We start from the raw sequence: 26,325 nt of genomic DNA, 5'->3' as shown, positions 1-26,325 counted from the left end.
GACTTGGGAATTGGTTCCATGTCCCCCGAAGTGGAAGGTGACAGGTGTGAAGTGGGTTTATAAGACCAAATATATTGCTGATGGTTCCTTGGACAAGCACAAAGCTAGGCTTGTTGCCAGGGTTTTGCTCAAGGGATATGATTGGACTATTTTGAGACTTTGCACCTACATCTTGGATGTCTACTATTCAGCTTATTTTGGCTCTTGCAGCAGCCTACTACTACTAGCCTATTTATCAAATGGACATAAAGTTTGCCTTCTTGAATGGTGGCCTTGAGGAGAAGATTTATGTTTCTCAACCTCTAAGTTTTCTTGTGCATGCAAAGGAGGACCATGTCCACAAATTGTGGAAGGCTCTCTATGGCTTGAAGCAAGCTCCTCGTGCTTGGTTCGAGAGGATTGGTTGCTTCTTTCTACATAGTGGCTTCCATTGATTAGCTCATGATCCCGATGTCAAGAATCGCATGATGGGGGGATTTGCTTGAGCTGTTGCACCAAACACACACTATATACACAAGAGGAAGCTCACTCAAGAACACAAGAAGAGAGATGGAGGCCAAAACGTTTTCTTGCTGATTTTTTCTTCTTCTTTCACACACTATATAATGTGCACAAAGTATAGATAAGATACAACATAAAGGAAAGTGGCCTTCTAAGTCAAACAGTGCATAACTGACTACACTAATCGATTGGCGCAATATCTTTGCCAGCTGTAGGTAGGTGTAACAAACTAAATATAATAAGTGATAAGTCAATGGCCATGTGAGTGTCATAATGACCACCAATGTGCTAAGTGTAGATGTGCAGACCCATCTAGCTAGGCAGTCCATAATCAATGTCCGCACATGTTGAGCTTGCCATCTCAACACTCCCCCTCAAGCTCAACTCTATCTCTGCAACTCCAAGTAAGCTTTGGAACTTTCTAAAGCTTCTCTACACCCAATGCCTTCGTGAAAATGTCAGCTATCTAATCCTGTGTGTTGACATATACCAAGTCAATCTCTCCTGCAAGTATCTTCTCTCTCACAAAGCGGTAGTGCACCTCAATGTGTTTTGTCCTAGCATGGAATACTGGATTCCTAGCTAGCTGTATGCTGCTCATGATGTCACAATGAATGACAACTGGACCATCTCCCTGCACGTCCAAATCACCTAATAACTTTTGCAGTCATACCACCTCACATGCTGCCATAGTAGCACCTCTATACTCAGCCTCTGTACTCGATAAAGCAATTGTAGGTTGCTTTTTGCTACTCCATGTAATTGTTGCACTACCAAGGGAAAACATGAATCCACTAGTAGATCTTTTGTCTAACATACTACTAGCCCAATCTGCATATGTGTATCCAAAAACTTGTATGTCCTTACTTGCCTCATAAAAAGTCCATAATGTAAAGTGGACTTCACATACCTCAATAGACGTCTAACTGCATCCAAATGAGGCTTTGTAGTCATCTGCATAAACTGACTAACAAGGCCAACAATATAGCTCAAGTCTGGCCTTGTGATAGTCATGTAAATCAAACTCCCTACTATCCTCCTGAACATAGTAGGGTCTTCTATCTCATCCCCAACATCGGCACTCAACTTCACATTTTGCTCCAATGGTACTGAAAGAGGCTTACATGCTATCATACCATACTTGGATAACATATCCAAGCCATACTTGGATAACATATCCAAGCCATACTACCTTTGGGATAGCCATATACCATCATCACATCTGATCACCTCAATACCAAGAAAGTATCTCAGCTCACCCAAATCTTTCATGTCAAACTTCTTCTTCAAGAAGTCCTTAACTTCAACAATCCCATTGTCACTGTCACTTGTAATAATCAAGTCATCCACATAGATGACTATGATGACCGAACCTACATCAACCTTTCTCACATAAAGTGAGTATTCAGCATTAGAAATACAAAAACCAATATTGACAAGATACTCTCCAATCTTGTCAGACCATGCCCTAGGTGCTTGCTTCAGCCCGTAGAGTGCCTTCTTTAACCTGCACACATATGTGGGATGCTCTAAATCCTCATAACATGCTGGCTGCTCCATAAACACTTCTGCTTGCAATTCACCATGCAATAAGGCATTCTTAACATCCATTTCCTGCAAACTCCAACCTTTGGATACTACCAAGGCAATCACACATCTAACAGTTGCCATCCTAGCAACTGGACTAAATGTCTCTTCATAATCTATGCCATATGTTTAAGCATAGCCTTTTGCAACCAGCCTAGCTTTATACCTGCTAACTGAACCATCTACATTATGCTTGACTTTGTAAACCCACTTACAGCCAATAGCTTCTTACCCTTAGGTAAGAGTACCAAATCCCAAGTCTTATTGGCTTCTAATGCAGCCATCTCCTCATCCATTGCTGCATCCCAATGAGCATGACCAACAGCATCCTCAAAACAAGTGGGCTCAACATAACTAGTTTCACCATATAAGCATAATGGTGAGCTATATAGCCTTCAAAACCAAATCTTTTAACATGATATCTGACCCTGCTAGATCTGCGTACCTCTGGATCACTCAATGGAACCTTTACATTACTATGAGCTCTCTGTACACCTGGTGTCCTGACTGAAGGAATACCAAGCTCATCATCCAAACTCTCTAAACCACTAGAATCTCCATCAAATCCCAAATGACTGGTAGATGCATCATTACCATCCAGCACTTTACTACAACCCCATTTTGCTGTGGGGTATACCTGCAAGTAAATTGCCTATTTATCCCACAGGTCCTCAAGAAGCCACTAAACTAATTAGAGAGGTACTCTCCCCCTCCAGCTGATCTCAAGCACTTTACTTTTAAGCTTGTTTCTGTTTCAGTAACAGCTGCCTTAAAAGATTTGAAGTGCACAAACACATCACTCTTTTCCTTCATGAAGTATACCCATAACTTCCTTGAACAGTCATAAATAAATGTGACAAAGTATTTGTTGCCACCAAGAGATACATTTTGTGTAGGCCCCCAAACATTTTATGCACTACATCAAGTATTTTTCTACTCACTTCTCTGTCATGCGAGAAGGGTTTTCTTGCCTGCTTACCAAACCGACATGCTTCACATACTTTATGCAATTCTGCAACTCTAAAAGAAGGTAACCCTGTAACCAATCCTCTGGACTGCTTTAATTTCAACCTTTGAACATTTGCATGTCCAATACGTTTATGCCATATTTCAATATCTGTAACTACTCATTTTCCTTTACCATACATAGCAGCATCCATTGCAAGAATTCTAGCATCTAAAGTGAACATGAGGCCAACTCTACTTCCTTTTGCGACCAACCTGCACTTATAATTAAAGTCTTCTACAAAACAACCTTTTGCATTGAATCGGATCTGTAACCCCTGCTCTACCATTTGGGCAACAGACACTAAATTCTTTGTGATTGATGGCACATGTAATACATCTGTCAGACTCTTTGTTTGGCCATCATACAAGAACAAGGGAACCTTTCCAATGTGTGAAATTGGGTGGCATGAATCATCACCCGTCTGCACATAACCTAGATTTTGTAAGTCATTCATCTCTCCAAACCATTCAACATGACTGGTCATATGATTAGATGCACCTAAATCGACATACCATACATCATCATGTGTCCCCTTTCCTGTAATTGCATTCATCATATGCTGCATAACAAACAAACGCTCATTTCTGTCTTCATTCTTTTGAGAAGACGATGCATAGTTTCCTTGCTGCAATTTACCATTGCGAATATCATCCTTCTTAGCATAACAATTGGCTGCAATATGACCTGTTTTGCCACAATAATGGCAAACAATAGTAGAATTTCCAGAATCTTTATTCTGCCATCCACCTCTTCCTCTAGAGCTCCCCCTGCCTCAAGTTTCCTCAGCCTCCTGAAACTTGCATTTCACCAAATTGCTTATTGAACCTGTTTTGCTAGTTATCACCAACATGTCCCATACCATGGCCTCTCAAAGAGGATCTACCATATCCCCTTCCTGAACCTGAGTAAAATGCTTGGTGGACCTATTCACCATTTCTTTCAGACGAATCACCCTACATATTGATCTCTTCGGTAATCATGAGAGAGATCAACTCATCAAAATCTAGAAATGGCTTCCGTACATATACTGAAGTAACAAATGATTTCCATGCCTTCTCATTGTTAAGGCCACTCAAAGTGGATGAAACCAAATCATCATCATCAAGCATTGCATCAATTGCTACTAAAGCATCTGCAATGCTCCTCACCTTCAACACATACTCATTAACTGACATTTTTCCTTTCTTCAAGGCATTCAACTCTTGCTGGAGTTGAATCTTTCGTGCCTTTGTATTTATTGAAAACATGTTCTCAAAAATTGTCCAAGCTGCATGTGAAGTTTCTGCATTTCTAATATGTCCCAACATCGTATTATCAATGACTACAGATAGCCAGTACATCATCTTTTTGTCTTTCGCATTCCATTCTTTCCATGCTTTTAATTCATCTATAGTAGGAGGGATACCCAGCTCTGGCTCCTTTTCTTCACCTAAAACAAACTCATAAATGCCCTTTCCAATGAGGAAGTTCGTCACACGGAACTTCCATGAAGGGTAGTTGTTCTTGTCGAGCTTCTCAATAATGGGATTTTCACTATTCTCTACCATTATCACAAACAAGGATACAACACAACAAGCTAGTCTTCTGCAATCTTTCATAACACGTGCACAGCAATACACCAAGCAACCTTTTTCACTGATTGCTCAATAGTACATGTAATCTGCAACCTGTTGTAGATAAACCTTATGTTTGCTTCCTGCAAACACCTCAAAAATTACAAATTCGAAATCTGTAATCTGTGTACCCACTTTCAGTCAATACAACTGAAATCATAGTGTATCCTGAAACTATTGTCCACAACCTTGCAGGTCTAAAACGGGGCCTGAAATGGCCTTAGACACCCAAAATAACTGCGGGCAAGCCCTAAAGGGCTTCTTCTATAGAGTATACAGTGCTTTGCTCGCATACCAAATCTCACAGCAATCTGAGATTTTCGCTCTACCCTACTTCTGGTGCCTCCAGGGGCACTATCCAAGAGAGAGAGAGTGAAAGAATGGGAGAGCTTCTTACCCATTGCTTGCTTGCTCAAACCTTGCTTCTTCTCCTTCACTTCAACCTTCAAAATCAACCTCTCTCAGTGGCACGGCTCTAATACCATGTCAAGAATCGCGTGATGGGAGGATTTGCTTGAGTTGTTGCACCAAACACACATTGTATACACAAGAGAAAGCTCACTCAAGAACATAAGAAGAGAGATGGAGGCCAAAATGTTTTCTTGCTGATTTTTTCTTCTTCTTTCACACACTATATAATGTGCACAAAGTATAGATAAGATACAACATAAAGGAAAGTGGCCTTCTAAGTCAAACAGTGCATAACTGACTACACTAATTGATTGGCGCAATATCTTTGCCAGCTGTAGGTAGGTGTAACAAACTAAATATAATAAGTGATAAGTCAATGGCCATGTGAGTGTCATAATGACCACCAATGTGCTAATGTAGACATGTAGACCCATCTAGCCAGGCGGTCCATCATCAATGTCCGCACGTGTTGAGCTTGCCATCTCAACAGCCGACCTATACTTCAAGGTTAAGAATGACATGTGCGTTTTGCTCGTCTTGTATGTGGATGATCTCACTATTATAAGGAGCTCTACTTAGGAGGTTGATCATACTCTCTTACTTCATCCTATAATCTAGAAGGTAATGGCAAAAGTGAACATGGACATTTGCCTATCATTAAGGCCTTGGCTGAGTCATATGGAGGAAAGATGAAAGAGTAGCCAAAACTACTCCCATATGCTTTGTGGGTTGACAGAACAACTTGTAGTGCTGTCACGTGATTTATGCCAACTAAATGGATGTATGGTCAAAATCCCATCATGCCAATAGAAGAGATGGTTGTTACATGGAGTGTGATACCTTGGAAAGAGGGGTTGAATAGAGAGGAGTTGCTAGCTTTATGCATAAGGCAATTGGAAAGAAGACCAAAAGACATTAGGACATTAGTGGAGAAGTTAAAGATAGCCATGCTTTAGAATAAGAAACAATTTGATAAGAGACATAGACTCTAGCCAATAACCATACAGGAAGGTAGCTGGGTGCTAATTTATGATAATAACTTGGAAAATTAGCATAGTGCTAGTTGGAAAATATCTAAGTAATGGTTTGGTAGATCACAAGAAGGGGCTATATTTTTTTCTAAAAGCTTGGCAAATAGAGTTACGATTTGGAAGATACAAGCAATTTTTTGTAGGGTGGTCTTATAGGATAGTTTTATAGTTAGGAAGCGACTAAGTTTGATGGATGTAATCTATTGTATGTGACATATGCTTCATTGGAGTTACATAAGGCTAACATGTGGGTACCTAGAAAAGGGAAGAGGATGAGGATGTGCAAAAATAGAAATGAAAAATAAATCTCTAAATTGATGAGGATGGTAAAAGATGACTAGATTGACATAGATGAGGAAGAAGAAGTGGCAAACATTGAAGATGCATTAGCTAAATATGAGTTGACATATGAACTTGGAATGCTAGGTGGTTTTACAAGTATTGAAATGTTACAGAGTCTATCATTGCTAGGGATGGATGTTGAGGGATACATGCAAGATGGAATGTATGTGCTCTTGATACCTTACGATTTGGGTGCGAGTAGTTGGACTTGCAACATGAAGATGACAAATGTTTGGGTTTTTTATCTTGATGGGCTACCTGTGTGGCACCAGCAAAGAACGTGCAAGTTTAGAGGGGGTGGATGTCATGGGATTTTTAACATAGAATGTGAACGTGAGGTATGGTTTGTGTTGTGGAAGAGCTCATGCTTTGTCTATAGAATGGTAAGTGATAGACTTCTTGGTCAATGGACTTCTCTACCTTGCTCGTTGTCTTGATAATAGGAGTTAGTCAAGTGAAGACTTGGGAGTTAATGACCATGTGGCTTTGAGTATTGATTAGTAGTCACTTAAGTGACTTGTTATGTGGGCTATTTAGTGGAGAATGAAGCGGAGATTTAAAAAACCATTCAAGATAGATTTAGGGGCACCAACAGGACTAATTGGGTGGCTGCTATCCAATGTGGCCACAAAGGTGAAGGTGATGGCATGCTAACTAGGAGAGGACACAAGGGAAAGGTGGGGGAAAGAGCCAAAGAAAGTAAGTGGGTTGGAGGTTCATGCATTGGAAAGGAGAGAGGAGTGTATTGAGTCTATTTTGGGAATATGCGAAAATAGGGAAAGAGAAGGCAACAAGATGTCCTTGAATATCTTCATCTCTTACAAGGTCTTTGAGGCAATCTCTCACTTGATTCTTAGTCTCGAGAATTAGGGGAACCTTTCTTAAACATCAAAGAGGAGTTTTGATGGGTTTATGACTTCATGTGGGGACTATTTTGGGCTATAAATAATAGTCAAGGATAAGACAACAAGATGCTCAAACAAGACTTATCCCGAATTTTTGATGCTTGATTCTTGATCTCTACCTTTGGTAGACATAGTATAGACAATAAAGATAGAGTTTTTCTTGGATTTGGGGCTGCATCTATACTGTGTTTTGGTGCTATAATAAAACTATAATTACAAGGATGAAGTACCTTTGAAGGCCCATAAAGGGTATTTAGAGGGATTTATGCATTCCTATTCATATGTCTTGTCTATAGTGGTGCCAGCTATCATGTTCCATCGATAAATTGATGTATGTACAAGATTTTGAGGTGTGACCTAAACTTTTGGATTATTCATGTATTATTGTGTATACCAAGCCATAGTCTCAATTTTTTTCGGGCTATCGTCCCAAGTATGTGCATGTGCCTTTGTCTTGGACATATCTATCAGATATATTGTTGATTGATTGCTCTATTGAATCGTATGAAATGAAGTCACTTGGTTTCACCTATATCTATCTCCATTAAATCTTCCAAATTCTGAATTCTCTTTTCTTTATCTTTCCACCTCTCAATCTCCCTACACCCTTCTATCTCTTACCCTTGTGGTAGACCTTCAACCCTACACACTCTGACAACATAGAGGGTGGGTTCAATTGGGATGTTTTGGAACCTTTGTGTGGTAAAAAATGCATGTATCTTGAGCACATGGAGCTTGTTTTAAGCCATACAATGCTTTACTCGGCTTGTAAACCTTATGCTCTTGGCCTTGCACAAAAAAGCTTAGAGGTTATGTAACATATACATCTTCTTCGAAATCTCCATTCAGAAATGTTGTCTTTATATCCTATTGATGTACACACCAACTGAAATGTGTAGCCATGGCAATCACACATCTAATGACAGTCATGTTGGATGTAGAAGCAAATCTCTCCTCATAGTCAATGCCCTTTTTTGAAGGTAAGTCAACAAGACTCCATGTGTTATTCTACTCAATAGAGTAAATATCATTGATGACTTATGGCTTGTACCCAATGCACATCTCGTCATGCATCCTCAATACATGTAGGCTCATCTTCATCCAAAAGAGTACTAGCAAAAGAATATGCTTCCTCATCATCAATAAGATGGCAATATCAATAAAATAGTAGGGGCACATTTTTATAAGATGGCATTGGAACTTGTACATTGAGGCAAAGGAGCATCCATATGACTCTCTTTAACAATCTGTAATAGCCATCTTGGGACTGTTTTGGCTATGTGTATAGTAGACTTTCTTGCACAATTGTGTCATCCAATGCCCTAAGAGAAATTAAATCAATTGGAGGCTGATTTTGGGCAAGTAGGGCAAGTTCAACATGTTGTGATGCATTTGTTTTTGCATTTAGCAAGTGTGGATCCTAATGCAAGTGGCAAAAGCCCTGAAAGACATCACTATTCTCATTGGTAGTTGGCATTTCAAACTAATAAGTATTTGAAGCACATAAATACATCCCATTTGGCTTTCAAACCATACACCCAAGTGTATGTATAGTAGCTCATCGATAAATGTAGAAAAATACAAATGGCCACTGAGTGTAGTTTGATTGTTGTCCCGAATTAGCCTTTTGCTGGTTTTTTACAAACTACTTTGCTTTGCTCTTACCCTTATATTTAGAGAATGTGGCAACATCCCTTGACCTCATAGTAACATTTCTCCAAGTTTGTTCCTCTTGTAATAAGAGGCCTTTCAACTCCACAAAAGTAAGAGGCCATTGTCCCCCCCCCCCCCCCCTCCCCGCCCAAAAAGAAAGAAGATAAATTCAGCAAGGTGTGGAAACCAAGATAAGATTCGAGTGAGTCTAGAGTGGCATTCACCATTTCTCCATCCAAAATAACATTGTCAATGTTCAACACTGATATTCTCCAAGTGTGAGAGGTGATCAATCATATTGTCACCCTCATCCATATGTGCATCAGCAAGTTCTCTGCATAAGTAGGAGATCATGGCTTCATTATGAGTTACAAACATGCACTCCAAAATGTCCTGTGCTACTTTAGAGGTCCTACATGACCATATATGAGACATGATGGCTCTCTTAACTAACAAGGCACTTAATAACAAAGCATGTGCATCTTTTGAGTCCCATCTTTTTTATCTATTCAAGCAAGGGGGTAGCAACTCGAGGAGCAACAATAGGAGTAGCTAGCTATCCTTTAGCACCATGCTAAGGTGTCTAAGGAGCAAGCTCAGTTGGTCTCAATAGATCACCTATAACATAATCCCAAAGATCCTTTGCAACCCGTAGCCTCCAGGGGTATACATGTGTGGCACATGTCCACACTAATTGAAATCTTTGAGGGTGATTCTATCCCATAGTTTGGTGGAGGAAATTTGGGGCATCCTTGGGTAAACACACTAGGCATTGTTGCTAATTGAGTTGCTCCAGGAGCTTGTGTACAAGCCCACAATGAAATATGTGATCTTGATCATGAAGGTAATGAAATTATTAGTGAAGCTACTAAATGGAGTCCTGAATTGGCCGTTGCTTGTGAAATGTGGAAAGAAATCAAATTTGATGTGAAGATTATGCACTATAGAACTCCATAAAGGATAAGTGGTGCCATTTAACTTATCCTCCTATGTGAGGACTCCCAAAATGTTGCTCTGATATTAGGTTTTGATTTGACATTGCTGCAATTCATGCACAAACTGAGTAACCAAACACTTCTAGGTTGAAGTGTGAATTGTGCACAATTGAGTACTAGCATCCCAACACGGGATACTAAAAGTGCAAAACTATCAAAATTATATTTCTTCTTGAAAAACATGCCCAAACTACATAAACAATATCCAAACTACAATTTACAACATTTCAATGTTGTACAACTACATAAGCCTCGGTGTCTGTACAAATAACAACGAACAACTCTAGGGCACCTTGGGATGCATGTCCCAAAAGCCCTAAATTTGCTACACCAATGTCAAGGAAATTGTGCAACATTGGCAATTTCCATGGAGATTCATGCATGGAGCTCGAATCAGGAAAGAGCCCCAAATTTTCTTGAAGAAAATTTGAGAAATTTTAGAAATAAAAAAAGTCGATTAAAAACCCCAAAATTTCTTGACACGACTTGTGAGAAATTGAAATTTTCTTTGAAATTGGAAATAAGATGAGTAAGATGGATGAGAATTTGCAAGCATTTTCAAAAAACTACAAATTCAAAAAACTAGGATTTTGGTTTTTTTCCCAAACCTGTAGAAAATGCCGGGTGGGGTTGAGAAAATAGCAAGCAAGGCTAAGAATATCATGAGCAGGATTGAGAGAAGCTATGTGTGTAGGGCTACATGCAAGATTGTATATGGGATTGTGTGTAGGAAAAAAAAAGAGTACCACCTCCTCCAAAATAACAACTTCTCTTCCAATATAGTAGCTCCTCCCTCCAAAACCATAGTTTCTCTTCCAATATAGTAGCTCCTCCAAAATAACAACTTCTCTTCCAATATAGTAGCTCCTCCCTCCAAAACCATAGCTTCTCTTCCAATATAGCACCTCCTCCAAAATAACAACTTCTCTTCCAATATAGTAGCTTCTCCCTCCAAAACCATAGCTTCTCTTCCTTTGTTGACTAACTAGACTTTGCACGAGTGGCATTGGTTGAGTGGTGGAGAGACAAAACCCACGTTTCTAGCTTTAATACCAATAGTTGGAAATAAAAGAAGAGAGAGAGAGAGAGAGAGAGAGAGAGAGAGAGAGAGAGAGAGAGAGAGAGAGAGAGGTGTGTGTGTGTGTGTGTGTGTGTGTGAACACAAGATAATGAGCAAGAGTGGACAACAATTCCATACTCAAAAGAAGTATGTGCTAGAATAATAGAATGGTAGTACAATAGAGGTCTTAAGTAAGTTAGACCTATCCCTAACTCAACTAGAGCTAATTTAACTCTAAAGTCTAGTGTCACTACTTTTGAAGTCCTAGACACACTATACTTTGACACTTTAATAAGTGTCCATACCACATGAATTACACTGGGCACTCCTCATAATTGATCAATTCTAACATTGTTGTAGCAAGTCACTAGGTTCATGCAATTGTATAGATTCTATAGGCAATGAAGAGAGGCTGAATTGAACCTAATCAAGTGGAACTTAGCATTCACAAGAAGAACAAAATCATGAGGAAATGCTGATAGGGAAAGAGGCTTTGAATTAGATCTCACCCTAGCTAAGTAATTGTTAAACAATTTAGCCAATGAACAAAGTAATGTGGTAATGGCAACCTCAATTCTAGTCTAACTAAGAATAGTACCACCAAGAATAGCCAATGAACAAAGTAATGTGGCAATGGCAACCTCAATTCTAGTCTGACTAAGAATAGTACCCAACACCAAGAATCTATCAAAAATCTCCATAGTCACAATACAAATTAAAAGATACAAAGTAGAAGATGAACCTTATAGCTTTGTGGAGCAATTCAAATAGTTTGTGAAGCCAACAACCTCCAACACTCTACCAAATGAGCATAAGCTTCTAGGTTCTATCTATGAGAGAAGAGAAGAACTTAGTTCACTACCCTAGGTGATGTCAAAGGTAAAAAATTTGATCTACTCAAGCACCTCTTTAGCAAGAGATTCTTGAAAGTTGGGTACATTGATAATTTGCTAGTCAAACTTATGAATGTGAATTAGAAGGATGAGTAAGAAATCCACAACTATATTACCCATGTTTGGAGTCTCTATAAGAGGATCTCGATAGCTGAGTGACCCATGCAAAAGGTTGTCTCCACAATCTTATAAACACACTTGGAACTACTAGGGCATTTTCTTAACTCTCTAGACGGCCTTTTTGCATTGGCCTTATATACACTTATTCATTTGAGGGCATACTTAGTCTTGTAAATCTTTTCATTTGACATCTCTCAATTATACGCTTTGTGTTAAGTGTTTTCAAGATTCTTCTTCTCAATCTACATATATGCATGATTGTAATTATAAATCCAATGGATTCATTCAACAAGGAACAAGATTGTCCATTCTAAGCATGTATGAAGTCGGCCAATTCTCTTTTGAGTCGTCAAATAAGTGGTAAACCTAGGCTCCTTAAAATGCCACATTGTTTAATAATCTCATTGAAAGTCTTGAAATAGGGATCGACTTTATCCCGTTTGTAATAAAAGGATGCCACAATTTTGATATTAACTCACAAAAGACAGTTTATCCTAGCAGTTCAAAGGCTTTAGTTTGCAACTTGAAACAATAGAATAGTGAAATCTCTACCCATGATTGACCATCAAGAAAGACTCTTTAGGCAACTAAAGTTAAGCCTAATAATTGGACTACAATCTCTTCATAGTACTAGACCACATTCATATTTGGGAGAGGTTACTTTAGTCCACAGAATTGCAGTGTTGGGAGGGTGACGTTCTCCCTTTCGTCCTCCATGTGGTTGGTGGTGGTGTCGACGCAGGGAAGCCGTGTTTCGCCTGTGGTGGTGTGGGTCGTGCCGCGGGGAAGCCGTGTCACGTCTTCAGACGGTGGGATGTCGAGGTTGGGGCGTCACGCCGGGGCGACGCGTCGGGGGGCGTCGCGACGTGGGGCGACGCGACGGGGGTCGACGCGACGTGAGGCGACACGACGTGGGGCATCGCGCTGTGGGTCGTTACGACTTCGATCTCTTCGGGGCACTGGATCTTTCCTCCTGCTTCCGTGAGCACTCCTTCACTCCGAGCAAGAGTTGCTTTGATACCAAGTGTGATAAACCTGCACTCGTTACTCACTCAACACGGCACAGAAAGGTAACACGATATGAGATCAAGGTATACTCTTGTATTATTCAATCCAAAAAGCGGGACAACATAGACACATCCCAGGACTACACCCTTGTGACGCCGCACATAAGAGGGTTCACCACTGGGTATAGGGAATCACACGTAGAGTGGAAACAAGGCAGGACTTTGAGTCACTACTACTCCCTATATAGTTGCAATCGGTAGCAACGGCATGGTATAGCTATAAAGCCCTTACACCCCCCCCTCCCCGCCAAAAAAAACCAAGTGCCACTTTCACGGCCCCTGAACCCCAAAATAGGGCCTTGATAACCCCCACATCTCGCAACTTGATGCATTATGCCTTGAGTTACTACCATCATAATTTCTTTATCTAACCCAATGGCTTCTTCTCATAATGGGCGCCTTACAACTTAGAGCATTATGGATCATTGGTGGCACCTTATGAGGGTGGGGCATTGAGCATATCTAGCAGTGCTAGTGCCACCAATGTCCACAATTGAGCAAAGAGATTGTGGTATCTTTCTCTACACTTGTTTCTATTTCATCCATGCCTCTTTGCCTTGCTTTTTTGGCTCAAGTTGTCCTTCTTTCTTTTCATCAGCTCCCAACTTCTAAGGTTGATCATGAGCAAAATGACTAAAGGCTCTACAAATGTAAGATGCATCAAGAAAATGAAAAAAATAATGTAGTATCAACAAACAAGTTTAGAACCTTTGGAGGGACTAGTCTTTTGTTTCATAGATTTCATGCCTTTTTATCAAGATACATAACCCTAAAGCTATCCTTTGGTACAAATAGGGCTCCTCCCAATAGCTATGCAATGGCTACAACTTTCTCCTGCAGCGCAACAATTGCTCTAAAAGGGAGGGAAAGGCAATCCAAACTAGACATTCAAGTGAAGGACACAATTAGGACAAAAACATGTGTACCAAGATAAGACATAAACAAAATCATCTCCATGACCCACATTACTCAAGAATAGAGTCTCTTTCAGTAGAAAAAGCAAGCAACACAAATAAGAAATCTTTGCCTATAAATGTATATTAATGAAGTGTGACCATAACTTTTTATGTTTGCAAGAGGCAATGCTCAAATTCTTTCTCCAAAGGAACTCGAGCCATGGAGTATGTAGCATAATGTTGTTTAAGTCAAGGCAATAAGAAAGTAGTAGGGCCTTGAGAGCTGTAACGTGTCCCATAGTATTATCCAGGACACGTCTTAGCAGTCCATCGGAAAGGATGTCTAGAAAGCTCCGCCCGGCACTCCCATGGAATGTTACGGGTTTTGCGATCTAGTTCTTCCCGCGTCTGCCATGTAGCAGAAGTATCCTGGCCGTTCCCACTTAGGATCAACCGGAATTAGGGTTTTCCTAATGGGTCGTTAGCTAACAGCAACTAGCGTCAGACCCGAGCGAACTACTTTAGGCAGAAACGCCAGGTCCGAAGCGGATTCACGCTGCACTTGGTTCAAGGAGAATGGGAAACGTGAGGGATGCAAAGCTCAACCTCTCTGCCATAAGGCATAGTCCCATTCCGTTCCCCTAAAACAACGTAAATCGGGTAAGACGTAACTCTAGGTCATCGTTCTCGTTATTCTTTTTGATGATGATGATCATTCCGCTGTTCTTCGAGATTTTTGAGAAAAGTTCCCGGCTAACCGGGACCACCCAACCGTAGGACGGACCCATGGCCCATCCTTCGCACTTTCCTCGGTTTGTTTTAGTTATGTAATTATCTAACACATTAATTTGACATATAACAATCAGCTTCTTTAATTAATCTTGTTAAGCACTGGTTCCTTCACGTAATCTTATCACGTGACATATAAAAACAATATCAAGCAAGTTCTTTTAACATCTCATCATTCTATCTTTGAATTACAAGAAGTTCCGCCTGTAGGCTTGTCCATAATCTGCCTGAAGGCTAACCAGTAATCTCCAGGGATCACTATTCCAAGCTTCCGCCCGTCAACTAGTATGCGGGCCTCGAGATCCAATCCCGAGTCACGTTAGCCTCTTGTGCAGGACCTGGAAGGCGAGGGATTTACGGCCAGAGCCCCCCCTGGCACCCAACCATCCTCCTACTCCAAGTAGAGCTTAACGGAAAGACCTCTCGCGGGGGTTCGGTCCACGTTCCCGGCGCGGTCAACAACCCCCTTGGTTAGGGTTAGGCAGGCAGTCGGGGGTAACTGAAGCTGCCTCTCCCTTCAGGCCTTTAACCTGAAGTATAGGTACTTTTTTTTTTTGTAATTCATAATTCAAACAGAGCCCTAAAAATCTCTAGCAAGCACAAACATTTCCGTTAATCAACCCAGTTGTATGGCAACTGCTAAGGAAGTGTTCTTTCCTTTTTTCCTTGTGAATCAATCACAAAATGATTTCATACATGTTGCGCAAGTCCTGCGATGGAATAATCTGTTTAGATTCTTTAAGCTGACGTATGTCAGGCCTAGGGTTTCTTCATTTAGGGACAAACCCTAGTTTCTTATCTTTATGAAATTATTGTCCTTACGGTAAGGAAAGTAGTCAAGTGTTAGGGTATGAATGTTTCTATGTTTAGATTGGTTCGGTTAGCTTGTGGAAGGTAATCTTACTTGTCTTGTCACGGTTTTACTATCCTTGTGACAATTAACTTTCCCAATCAATACAGTTTAATTTGGCATATAGCATAATGCCAAGATGATACAAAGGCGACAATACTCCTTGGGACAAAAGGCCTAGCTGAGAAATTAGTGTATACACACTTTATTAGTCCCAAGTTCTCAAATAGCAGGGGAAAAGTGTTAATAGAGTGTCATCCAGCAATTCCCCATTACATTTTCTTTCCAAATGAGTTCGTATATCTAATTTTTATACTTGTTAATTCCTAACATTTAACTTCCGTTTTCTTTAAAGATGAACTCGTGCCAAATAACAACAGTTGTCTTGCTAAGATGTGCAACTAGCAAAGATAACTCCCTAGTAATTTTAAGCATCGAAAGAAACCTTTCATGAATTTAGCCATTTTACCATGATTCGTTGCGAAAAGAATAAGACTAATGGTGCAAGATATGATTTCTACACTTATAGTAAATGGTTAATCTTGCCTATAATTTTATAATGCTTGATGCAATTTGAAGAAAGCTAATTTGTATACATTGCCATTCATAAGCTAACTCCTTCGTTAAAAAATCACTCGAACAAATATATCCTATCCTTAACAATTTTTCTTTGCATGATCGACTTAAAACCGAATTAACACCAAGAAGAAAAACCTGGCTTTGAGGTGAGATATCCACATGGATACCGGGAGATGACCCTCCCGCAGCTACACCTTGGACTTTCTTCGGCGGCATCGTAGTTCGAATGTGAGATAGCCTTTTCCTTTTTCTTCTTGGAATTCCACCGTCTTCTCCTTCCTTTTCTTTTACCTTTTCCCCACTCTTCCTCCTTCACTCCCTCTTTTCACTCCCTCTACTTCCCTCCCTATCTTTTATCTCACGGCTATTTCTTCCTTACGGGATACCATACGAAGCCATGATGATGAATTGGATTTTTAGGACATGGGAGTGTGTGGACACCGGCTTGTTTGATAAGACTAAGAACACAAAGCTCAACTACGAGAGCACTTGCACAAAAAGATTTAAAAGTGAGTGAAGGAATTAATGCAAGAGAATGGAAGTCTGCAAGGTAGCCTAAGGACAAAGTAGGCCTATGGTTGTGACTTGAATAGTCTAAAGAGCTATGAGGAGGGGAAAAGGGCAAGGGCTTAGGGGGGAAATTAAAACCGGGAGGGGAAACAAGGGGGCTTTAGGGGGGAAAATTTAAACCCGGAGGGTAATAAGGACTTTGGGGGGATTAAAATCCGGAGGGGAAAAAACAAGGCTTAGGGGGGCGGGGATTATACCGGGGGGGGGGGGGGGGGAGAAACAAGGCCTTAAGGGGGATTTAAAGCTCGGGGGGGAGGGGGGGGGGGGGGTGGGGGGGAAACAAGGCCTTAGAGGGGAAATTAAAAACCCGGGAGGGGGGTAATAAGGGCTTAGGGGGGATTAGTGGGAAGGGGGGCTTAAGGAAGCCCCCTTAGAAGCTTCTTTAAAGAAGCTTTTAAGAAGCTTCGTGGAAGAGGGACGATGGTATGGCGGCGGCTGTCAACGCCACAGGCGATGGCGTCCCCTAGTCCGGCGGCTAATGGCTTCCCCAGCGGCACCTTCTCCAGTGCGGCAACGTCTGCGGCTTCCTCCCTTACTCTTCATGCAGCACGGCAGCACCTACCTCTCCCTGTACAGCGGCCCCCTCCCCTCGTTTAAATAGTGGAGGGAGGGGGATCTTTCCTCATGGCGTGTCGGCTCGCATGTCCTCCCTCCTTCCACAAGCTTCACCAAGGAGCTTACAGCTCCTTCTATTTCCCTCCCCCTCTAGCTCGTCAGTCGGCTGGAGGGATAAGGGGGAATTAATTTTTTTTTTCCGTAAGTCCCATTTTTTTTTCCACGCGGAATATTACAAGAGCTTTTACCATTATAGAGGGACTCCACTTTAATTCACTCGTTGAAGGAGCTCAGGCCTAAACACACACCTTTTCCATTTCCAACATATCATGTTGCCCACTTATGAGGATAATTGCATAATCCAAATCCATCCCATCTCTTACCTTTTCAGCTTTTGCTATAGTACATTACCTAAAGTAGCATGAGAACGGTTAGAGGGCCTTTGAGTTGCATGTGTCTTAACATGTAATAGTTGGAGAGGACAAATGCCACGCTTCACATTTTTCTTGCAAGAGAGCGAAGGTTAATCCCACTCACTCTTAAAATTCTCTTGTTTTAGATGTAAAGGCAATTATGTGCCCATTATCTTCAGCAATGTAAGAGATTTGAGAAATGAGCTTGCCTTGCATCATATAAGTTGCTCCTTATATTAGCATGATGAGTTACATATGGTGGCTTCATACACAATCATGGACTCTACACATCACACTTGATTGCATCCCTTACAATCTGATAAAATTCTTGCATTTTAAACATTTTAAATGCTTACATAGATGGGAAAATGATTTTAAAACATATAGAGTTTCGGAGTTTACAAGTTAATTTTAATACGATCTTAAAGTTTTTGCTTGGGTCTTGAAGATGAGATTTTAGGTTGGGCGGACACCTTGTAAAACCCTAAGCTGTAAATCTACGTCTGTGCAGTGATGAAAGGTTCTTTCGCGCTTGCGTGCTGAGATACCCCGGCCACAGCCCAGTCGAGAACCGCCATTCTGCTGCCTTTGCTCTCACCGGCGTTTCTTCATCATGAGTAAGCGCAAGCTCTGTTACTCGGTTTTCCTCTAGGGTTTCGCCTGTCGCAGGTGTTGTTTCCTTAATACTGGTTTAGTCGCGTTCGACATGAAAAGGAAGAATCTCCTGCAGATGGTTCTTTTTTCTAGGGTTTTGGTTATAGCAGGTGTAGTTCCGTTATTGCTGATTCTCCCCACATCTGTCAAGAAAGGAAGAATTCGAAGGCCAGAGATTTCGTTCATAGACGAACAGAGGGAGGAGAGCCATTGTGTGTGTCTGATCTGTGCACATGCCGTTTGCACCTGTTGTGTTTTAAACCGCGAGGTAGACGGGGTGGCCTTCCTCTCTACGTTCCTTGTTAATTGAGGAATCAGGTTGTGTGATGGATAGGGGGATTTTAGTATTGATCTATGGAGGAATTGTGAGATTGACAGCATCATTAAATTGAAACGAGAATCATCTACAAGTAGGCCACTACAGTTTCCTATGCGTTAATCCAACATCCTGGTACCTGAGCTCATTAGATAGAGTGAAAATTGTGTGCATAATTCAACCTTTGGGTTTGGGCCCAGATTCCGCGTTTCAGAACTTAAATGTGCATTATTAAGCGTGTAATGCTTAGACTTGTGCTTAACCCTAGATTTCTGTTTCTCTGCCTTAAGGCGAGTTGTGTCTTAACGTATTGGTTTGCGTAAGCGGGAGGCTTCAATAAGAATAGCTGCTGGACTCCTGACATTTTTGGTCTCCTGCATGTACTTAGTGCTTTAAGTTTATGAATTCCCATTTTTAGTTCCACAGCTGTTTACACTTATGTCGTTTGGGTTGAGATCTTTGTTTTCTTGGCTGGTCAGTTGTAGTTTTCAGCTTTGCTGTTTCTGCTCAGATATGGCAATTTTCTGATCTATAGCCTTGCTGCAGGTAAAGTTCACGGTTCGCTGGCTCGAGCAGGGAAGGTTAGGGGGCAAACCCCGAAAGTTGCAAAGCAGGAGAAGAAGAAAAGGCCCAAGGGCCGTGCATATAAGAGGATTCAGTACAACCGTAGATTTGTAACAGCTGGTATTTGCTGAAGTGCCTTGAATCTTTATATTCCACTTTGTAAACCTTTACTGTAAGGTTTTCAACTATATTCACTTTATTATGACAATGTGTTATTTAATACCTAAATCTCTTATGAGCTTATTCATTCTTCTTTCAGTTGTTGGTTTTGGAAAGAAGCGAGGGCCAAACTCATCAGAAAAGTAAGACAACCTGGTAAGCCTCCTTATTTTTGGAATGGATGTCTGTCTACTCACAATATGCAACTGTCTGTTAATGTTTATTGGGTGACTGCAGATAACATGAGGATCGTGCTGCAGTTGCTGTGTGCCTGCAACTCTTGACTCTAGAATTTTTTGTACTGGTTAATACTCGGGCCATTGATCTGATGTAGCATTTTACTTAATTTGGAAGGAATCTCAATGTGAAAGGCTTTCTATCAGTAAAGTGCATTGGCTTATGCTGTTTTATTTATTAAAGGCAGTTCAGTGATGCTAAATCTGTTGGAGTTCTAGTCATTATTTCCAAACACACACCACCAAAACCCCTGTTTTTCATTCTTTACTCTTCCCTTTCTTTCTCTTCCCCTTTTCTTCCTTTTTTTCCTTCTCTGGTTCTGCCTAAAGGAAAACTCTGAACCCAGGCCATAAGAACTATCTGGCACATGGTGTGAATATAATTTGGGTATGATCTGGACTTACCAGGAGTATCGATATCAAAGTCTGTGCCGTGTGTCAGCAGGAACATTGAACTTCAAGGTCTTGTTGCGTTACTTCCAGCTTTTGAAGAGTTTAGCATGTAGATCTATGTTTTTCTGTTGCAGTTGATTTATAGAAAGTATTTTCTGTTGCAGTTATTTAATGAATGTTTTCTATTGCAGCTATACAGATAATGTGAAAGTCCAGTTATAGATTGTATGTTTCCAATGGTGGGGATTTAACACCTAGTACTCTGCTCACCCGTAATAGTCTTCACTTTTTGTGTGATTGTTGTTATTTCCCTTAATTCCCTTTTTTATTCGACACATTAGGCAAACTTGCAACCTCTTTGTGACTGCACAAAGTGTTTCCAATCCAGTATTTGATGTACTTGCATTAGGGCTGAGATTTAAACACATCCATAGATGGCTATGACTGAAATTTGTGAAGCACAGCATGCATGGAGAAAGAATTGTGTATGGTGTATTGTGGAAATAGTTGCATGCCAAACCAGTGTTGTTTTAATGGCATTGCCAATAGTTTGTCCTAAAGTGGCAAATGTGCTGAATCGGTATTGCCCTTGGGAAGCTGCTGAGTTTAACTTATTCATTGCTGAGGTCCTTTTTTTTCTTTTGCATAGCTCTTTCCCATAGAGGAAAAGCCCGCACTTGTGGGACTAGGGGTGTTTACATCCTTGGATATACCACACTTCGAAAGAGGTGTATAACTTTTTGACATCAATGGGATAGTATTGGAGATTTATCAATGCATTGGAAGAAAGAATGTTGCCATTGACAAACTTATATTTGAACTATCTATTTAATTGGAGCAAAGCTTGCTAGATATCTTTTGAGGATGTGAAGCAAGAACTTGCGAAAGTGTTGAATCTTAAAAGCATTGAGAAGAGGGGAAGTCTTTTATATATTTTCATTTTCAATAGTAACAAGGCAAAGTATGAATTGTTTAGCCTAGATTTAGGAAGAGAAATGGTATCATCCAATAGCTTTTGCTACTTGGAAATTGGGGATATTTGAAGTCAACAATTCTTATATGGAGAAATTATACATTGCAATGGTTTTGCGATTGAAAGGTTTAGGTACTAAATTCTCTTTGAAAAGGTGCATTCTTTACAAAGGTTGAACAAGTTATAGATGCTTGATTGTTTAGTAAAGTGGTTAATTACTTTGGATGAGTTTGATTATAAGATTAGGAGTGAGCCATTGAAGAAGTTGTAGGGTATTGTGGAATGTCTTGTAGAGAAATGGGAGCCAAAGGAAGTTTTAGCAAATTGACATTGAAGGTTTATTTTAAATTTATATAGCTTCAATCTTTTCTTGGTGTAGCTATAATGCATTATTATCTATAGGGGGGATTTGGAGTTATATCAAAGTTTGAGAAGAGGAAGATTAGGCAGTAAGTGTGACGCTTTCGATTATAGTGGGTGCCTAGTATTGGAGAGGTGTAGACGATACTTATGGCCCATGTGTAGATTTGACGAGGTACCATTTATTCTAGAGGAATGCCATGAATCAGCATATGGGGCATGTTTTGTTGGACGGCTTATCGTTCAAAAGGCTCTTTGTGTTGGATATTGGTGTCCATCAATCATCTAGGATGCTTTTAAATCTTAAGTGTTGTGATGTCATCCAAAGATACAATGCCAAGGAGAATCGTAAGCGATCTCTACACACACACACACACACACACACACACACACATATAGAGAACACTCTTTGCTAACTCCCTCCATATTTCTCATAATAAACACGCTCCATGTGCAAAATAGTAGCAATGCTAGGACACTTCTCACCCTCAACATACACATGGGAAGGAGAAATAGGTGCCAGAAGGCCTACAATTAAAGGCAAAACAACAAGTTCAAGCTTTTTGTTAGAATCACACATTTGCAAAATAGTAGTGATGCAAGGGCACTTCTCACCAACAACACACATGGGCAACATGAATAGGTGCAAGAAGTCCTACAATTAAAGGCAAGACAATAGGTTCAAGCTATTTGTTAGAATGCAAGCCTAATTCATCAGCAAGGCTAGAAATATACCGAGGCAATTGAGATACCAATTTCGCTAAACCCTATGATCCAAACTCCAGCAATTGAGATACCAATTTCTCTAAAACCTATGATCCAAACTCCATGTCCTCAACATGAATAGAATTCACCACATATGCTACGTTAGTTAGTGCTATGATCCCTTGTTGTCTATTCTTTTTGAGAGGCCCTTTCTGAGGTAGTAGGTCTAAAACACTTGCTAGAAAATAAAGATAAATTTGTGTTTAATAGCTAGAACCAATACTTCTAACAAAATGCTTTGTAAGTAAAGCATTACAATAAGATTTTTGAGGGTCAAGTTGTAGATAAATTTGAGAATGCTACCCCTGTGCAAGGTTACAAGGGCGATTCTCACCAACAACATGCACATGGACAGGCACATGGACAGGAACAAGGGCAACAACTTGTATAGTTAATGACAAGACAATATGTTCAAGGCTTTTGTCAAAATCATACCCTAATTCATAAGCAATGTTAGAAATATTGATTCAAAAACCAATATCAAACTCCATGTCATCCACATGAGTAGTATTCACCACATATGCTACATCATTCAATGCTTTGCTCTTCCCCTATCTATTAATTTTTAGATGCTCCTTTTGAGGCAAGAGGTCTAAAATTAAAGTACTTGTCATATCACACTACTTTAGTTTAAGCCCTTCAAGTTCCTCAAAATAAAAACACCACTTCAATTGTAAAATGGATGCAATGCCATAGAGGTTAGCATTGAATCAATAGAACTTCATCACAAGCACTCAATGCACAAATATTCACAACAATTTTGTGGACATAAAAGAGAGACATAAGAGTGCAATTACTCACACAATGTTGAATAAATCCAATGCCATGAAGTAACAATACATGCATGTAGCAAAAATTTTCATACATGTGAATCTAAAACCATTTAAACTTTCACCACAATATAACACAAATAGAGAGAAAAAAGTGCTTGCATATATCTTACTTTTGCTTCATCAAAGTAAAGGCTCATGCAAAGTGGCATGCACTTTTCTATATCCATTAATTGGATTCCATGCCATGGGATGTTTTATTTTTGATTTGAATGATTTGTATGAAGAAAAAGATAGCGTTTAACATAAGTGTTCCACATGAACACAATCTATGCTTTGCCCATAGGCCACATCATGCAACTTGTGTTTTGCAATTTAAAATTCTAGGCTTCATCAAGAATCACTCGAACCAAACCAAATTTGCTGATGGCTCCCTGATTATATTATTTGATGTTGGCCTTTCCATCTTGGGTTACTTTTCTTTAAGAATATTTTGCCTAGATATTGAAGATGTAGTGAGTCCAAAATACACCATAATTTGCCCATGTCTCTGGAAGAAAATAGCCAAAAGCATTTTAGACCATTTGGTGAAAGTGAGTTGGTGTTAATGAGAGTGTTTAGGACCTAAAGTGTCTTCTTGCAAATGCATTGCCCAATGTAGGGATGTTGAGAAGCAAATGTGATATTTTTTGGAAACTCATAGCTCTAGCTTGAGTAGGAAGCTTGTGCCAAGTTGTTGTCTCTGGCAACACAAAAAATGATGGAAGGCTTAACGATCACATGGTACAAGAATATGCCACACACTAGGTTATGGAATTTTCTTTGTAGGACTCAGTGATTGATAGTTTGTAAGGTGTTTAATGGACATTATCATGGGCAACATGTTGAGAATGTTGGGTCATGGAATTGAAACTTAATGTATATTGAAGAATATGTATGATGCAAATATTATCATATATTTATTCATCATTATGATGAAATTACTTCTTTGCTTCACGTGATGTAGAAAAAGAGTGCCCTTTTGATGGACTAAGTTGAAGATGTCAACATTTAAAAAGTTGATCTAGTGCTTGTGTTATGGATTTTAGAAAGCCCTTTGTGGTTTAGTTGATCTAGTGCTAGCTTTGAGACATAATCTTGAGGGCTTTGTTCATACATGAATTGTATATAAAACTTGAAATATGATAGACAAAAGATTCCAAGACTATTGCATCCTTTGCCTCTTTTCGATAGACCTTGGCAAAGTATTACTATGGACCTTATCTTCAGTCTTCTAAGGGCACCTATTGGTACCATTTGGACTATCACTTTGCAGGTTTACAAAACAAACATTTTATTCGAGTTCAAGGAAGAAAAATAAGGTTGATTATGTGGCACACGTGTGTATGCAATAGATATTTAAGTATCATTGCATGCCAGAGTCCATAATTAGTGATTCTTATCGAGGCTTAAAATTTTTTAAGCTTGATTATAAATCATTTATTTAAATTATCGATACAAATCCTTTTTTTCTAAGCTTTTGTAATATCTAGGTTAAGCCTTTAACCAACCCATGTTTGATAGCAAAAGGGAAGGCATTTGATGTACTGCACCTATCCAATCCCCTTACCTACACCTTATTAAAAGGCTTAAATGCTCATTTCTATGTGGATCCTTATTGTAATACATTGGATGCATATTTATTACTATATACACTAAGTTCCTAAACTTTTTTTTTTTTTTTTTTTTTGGGATCGGTGTTTCGAAGTAAATTCTAAGTCCTACTAATCTAATAGTCTTAGTTTTTGGAGGCTCTACAAAAAGCTCCAAGATATTGGGCCTATCCTCAACAACTAACGGTGCTTTGAGGGACGTTAAGAAAATCGAGAACTCTAGGTTTCACTTTCAAATTTATTAAACATTAAATGCATTGGTATGGATTATTGGGATATTATATTCCTTAGGTTTTCATTAAGAAAAAAGTAAAAAAATTATTGACATTCCTTACTCAAATATTGTATCTCTTAGATTTAAAAAAAAAGTATTCATGCTACTTGCATCAAGATAATTAACCATCAACACTCATAAAAATATTAGTATTATAGTATCAAGCAAGCTAAAATATAATACAATTTTGAATGCCTTAAAATAAATATCAAGCAAAGAAAGTTAGTAAACATAATTCTTAAGGTTTTAATGATTCAATAGATATTGTTAGTTTCATGTTCTTAGATCTTTTATTTTATGATTATTGTAAAAGAATACTCTTACATATCCTTTCCTTCATGTATCTATCATCTCCCACTTCCTAGGCTACTAAGTTAGTCCCATTGAAATCCTTTATACTTGATGAGTCCATGTGCAAGACCATTGATCTATTTTAGCTAAAATTAAAGACAATTATTAAGCCCAACAATCCTATGATACTTTGAAGATGATTTACTATGGCTTCATGAGGATATTAAAATCTATTGCAAATCATCCAAAAAATAAATTAGCCCCAAGGTATAATGGGCCATTTTGTATTGTACATCCCAACTAGGTGTCGCTCCTTATTGGGAGAATCCATAATTCATTCCATACTATCTTATTGAAACCCTTTTAAGGTAACTCCATTGTTGGGAGCTCATGCTCGACCACCAAGACCCACGGACCGCTTATTGTTCAAGCTTTTCAAGCCAAGTACTAATGGCTACCTCTCTCATATAATTGACATGCTATCTCTCTCTACGAATGTAGTGAGCTTACCTCCATGCTTGATCGAGTTGCCTCCTCTCCCGAGTACTCCGGCAGCTCCACAATCCAAAGCTTCAAGTGAGCTCGATCCTCAAGCTCCATTGCCGCGAGCAAGAGAAGAGAAGAGAAGAGAAGAGAAGATGGAGAGCTTCTCCACCACGGTTCCTCATCCTCACATACTCACAATCTCACACTCTCACACTCCCTCTCTCAAGCACAAGCTCAAGCAAGTAAGAAGAAGAAGAAGAAGTGAGCTACTTTTGGCCATACACAAGAATGAGCTTCTCATTCACTTTTCAACTTTATCTACAAAACCCTAACCCTAATTTCCTTTGGGTGATCATCTCCTTTTTGGTCCTCGGGCTTGGCCCATTCCTCCAACCCTTCTCTTCCTCTTCCCTATTAGCATGGCCTCAACCCATGCCTCTAACCATTTACAATTTGCATGGGTGAGAGCCCGGCGCTCTTTTACAGAATAAATCATGGTGCACCTTGCGCTCTTTTACAAAACTATTAACTTGCACTTTTTCTTGTGCGTCTCTCTCCTTGATTTAGGACTTTCTTGCACTTCTTGTGTTTCC

At 39.7% G+C, this 26,325-nt stretch overlaps 1 protein-coding gene across 1 annotated transcript; it reads left to right on the top strand.

The window, feature by feature from the left end:
- The first annotated feature begins 18,298 nt into the window (after positions 1 to 18,298).
- On the top strand, positions 18,299 to 19,932 carry LOC148009776 (small ribosomal subunit protein eS30z/eS30y/eS30x). The gene is made up of 4 exons (XM_087673331.1): positions 18,299 to 18,456; positions 19,356 to 19,493; positions 19,633 to 19,688; positions 19,770 to 19,932. Exons 1-3 carry the CDS (start codon positions 18,453 to 18,455, stop codon positions 19,677 to 19,679), a joined length of 189 nt encoding a protein of 62 aa, XP_087529457.1. The 5' UTR covers positions 18,299 to 18,452; the 3' UTR covers positions 19,680 to 19,688; positions 19,770 to 19,932.
- Positions 19,933 to 26,325: the final 6,393 nt, after the last annotated feature.

Source organism: Lygodium microphyllum, chromosome 30 (assembly GCF_053477565.2).
Source record: "Lygodium microphyllum isolate KBCC chromosome 30, Lygodium_microphyllum_v1.1.10, whole genome shotgun sequence".
Lineage (NCBI taxonomy): Eukaryota > Viridiplantae > Streptophyta > Polypodiopsida > Schizaeales > Lygodiaceae > Lygodium > Lygodium microphyllum.
The sequence above is the reverse complement of the archived record's forward strand: the minus strand, read 5'-3'. Positions and strand labels throughout refer to the sequence as shown.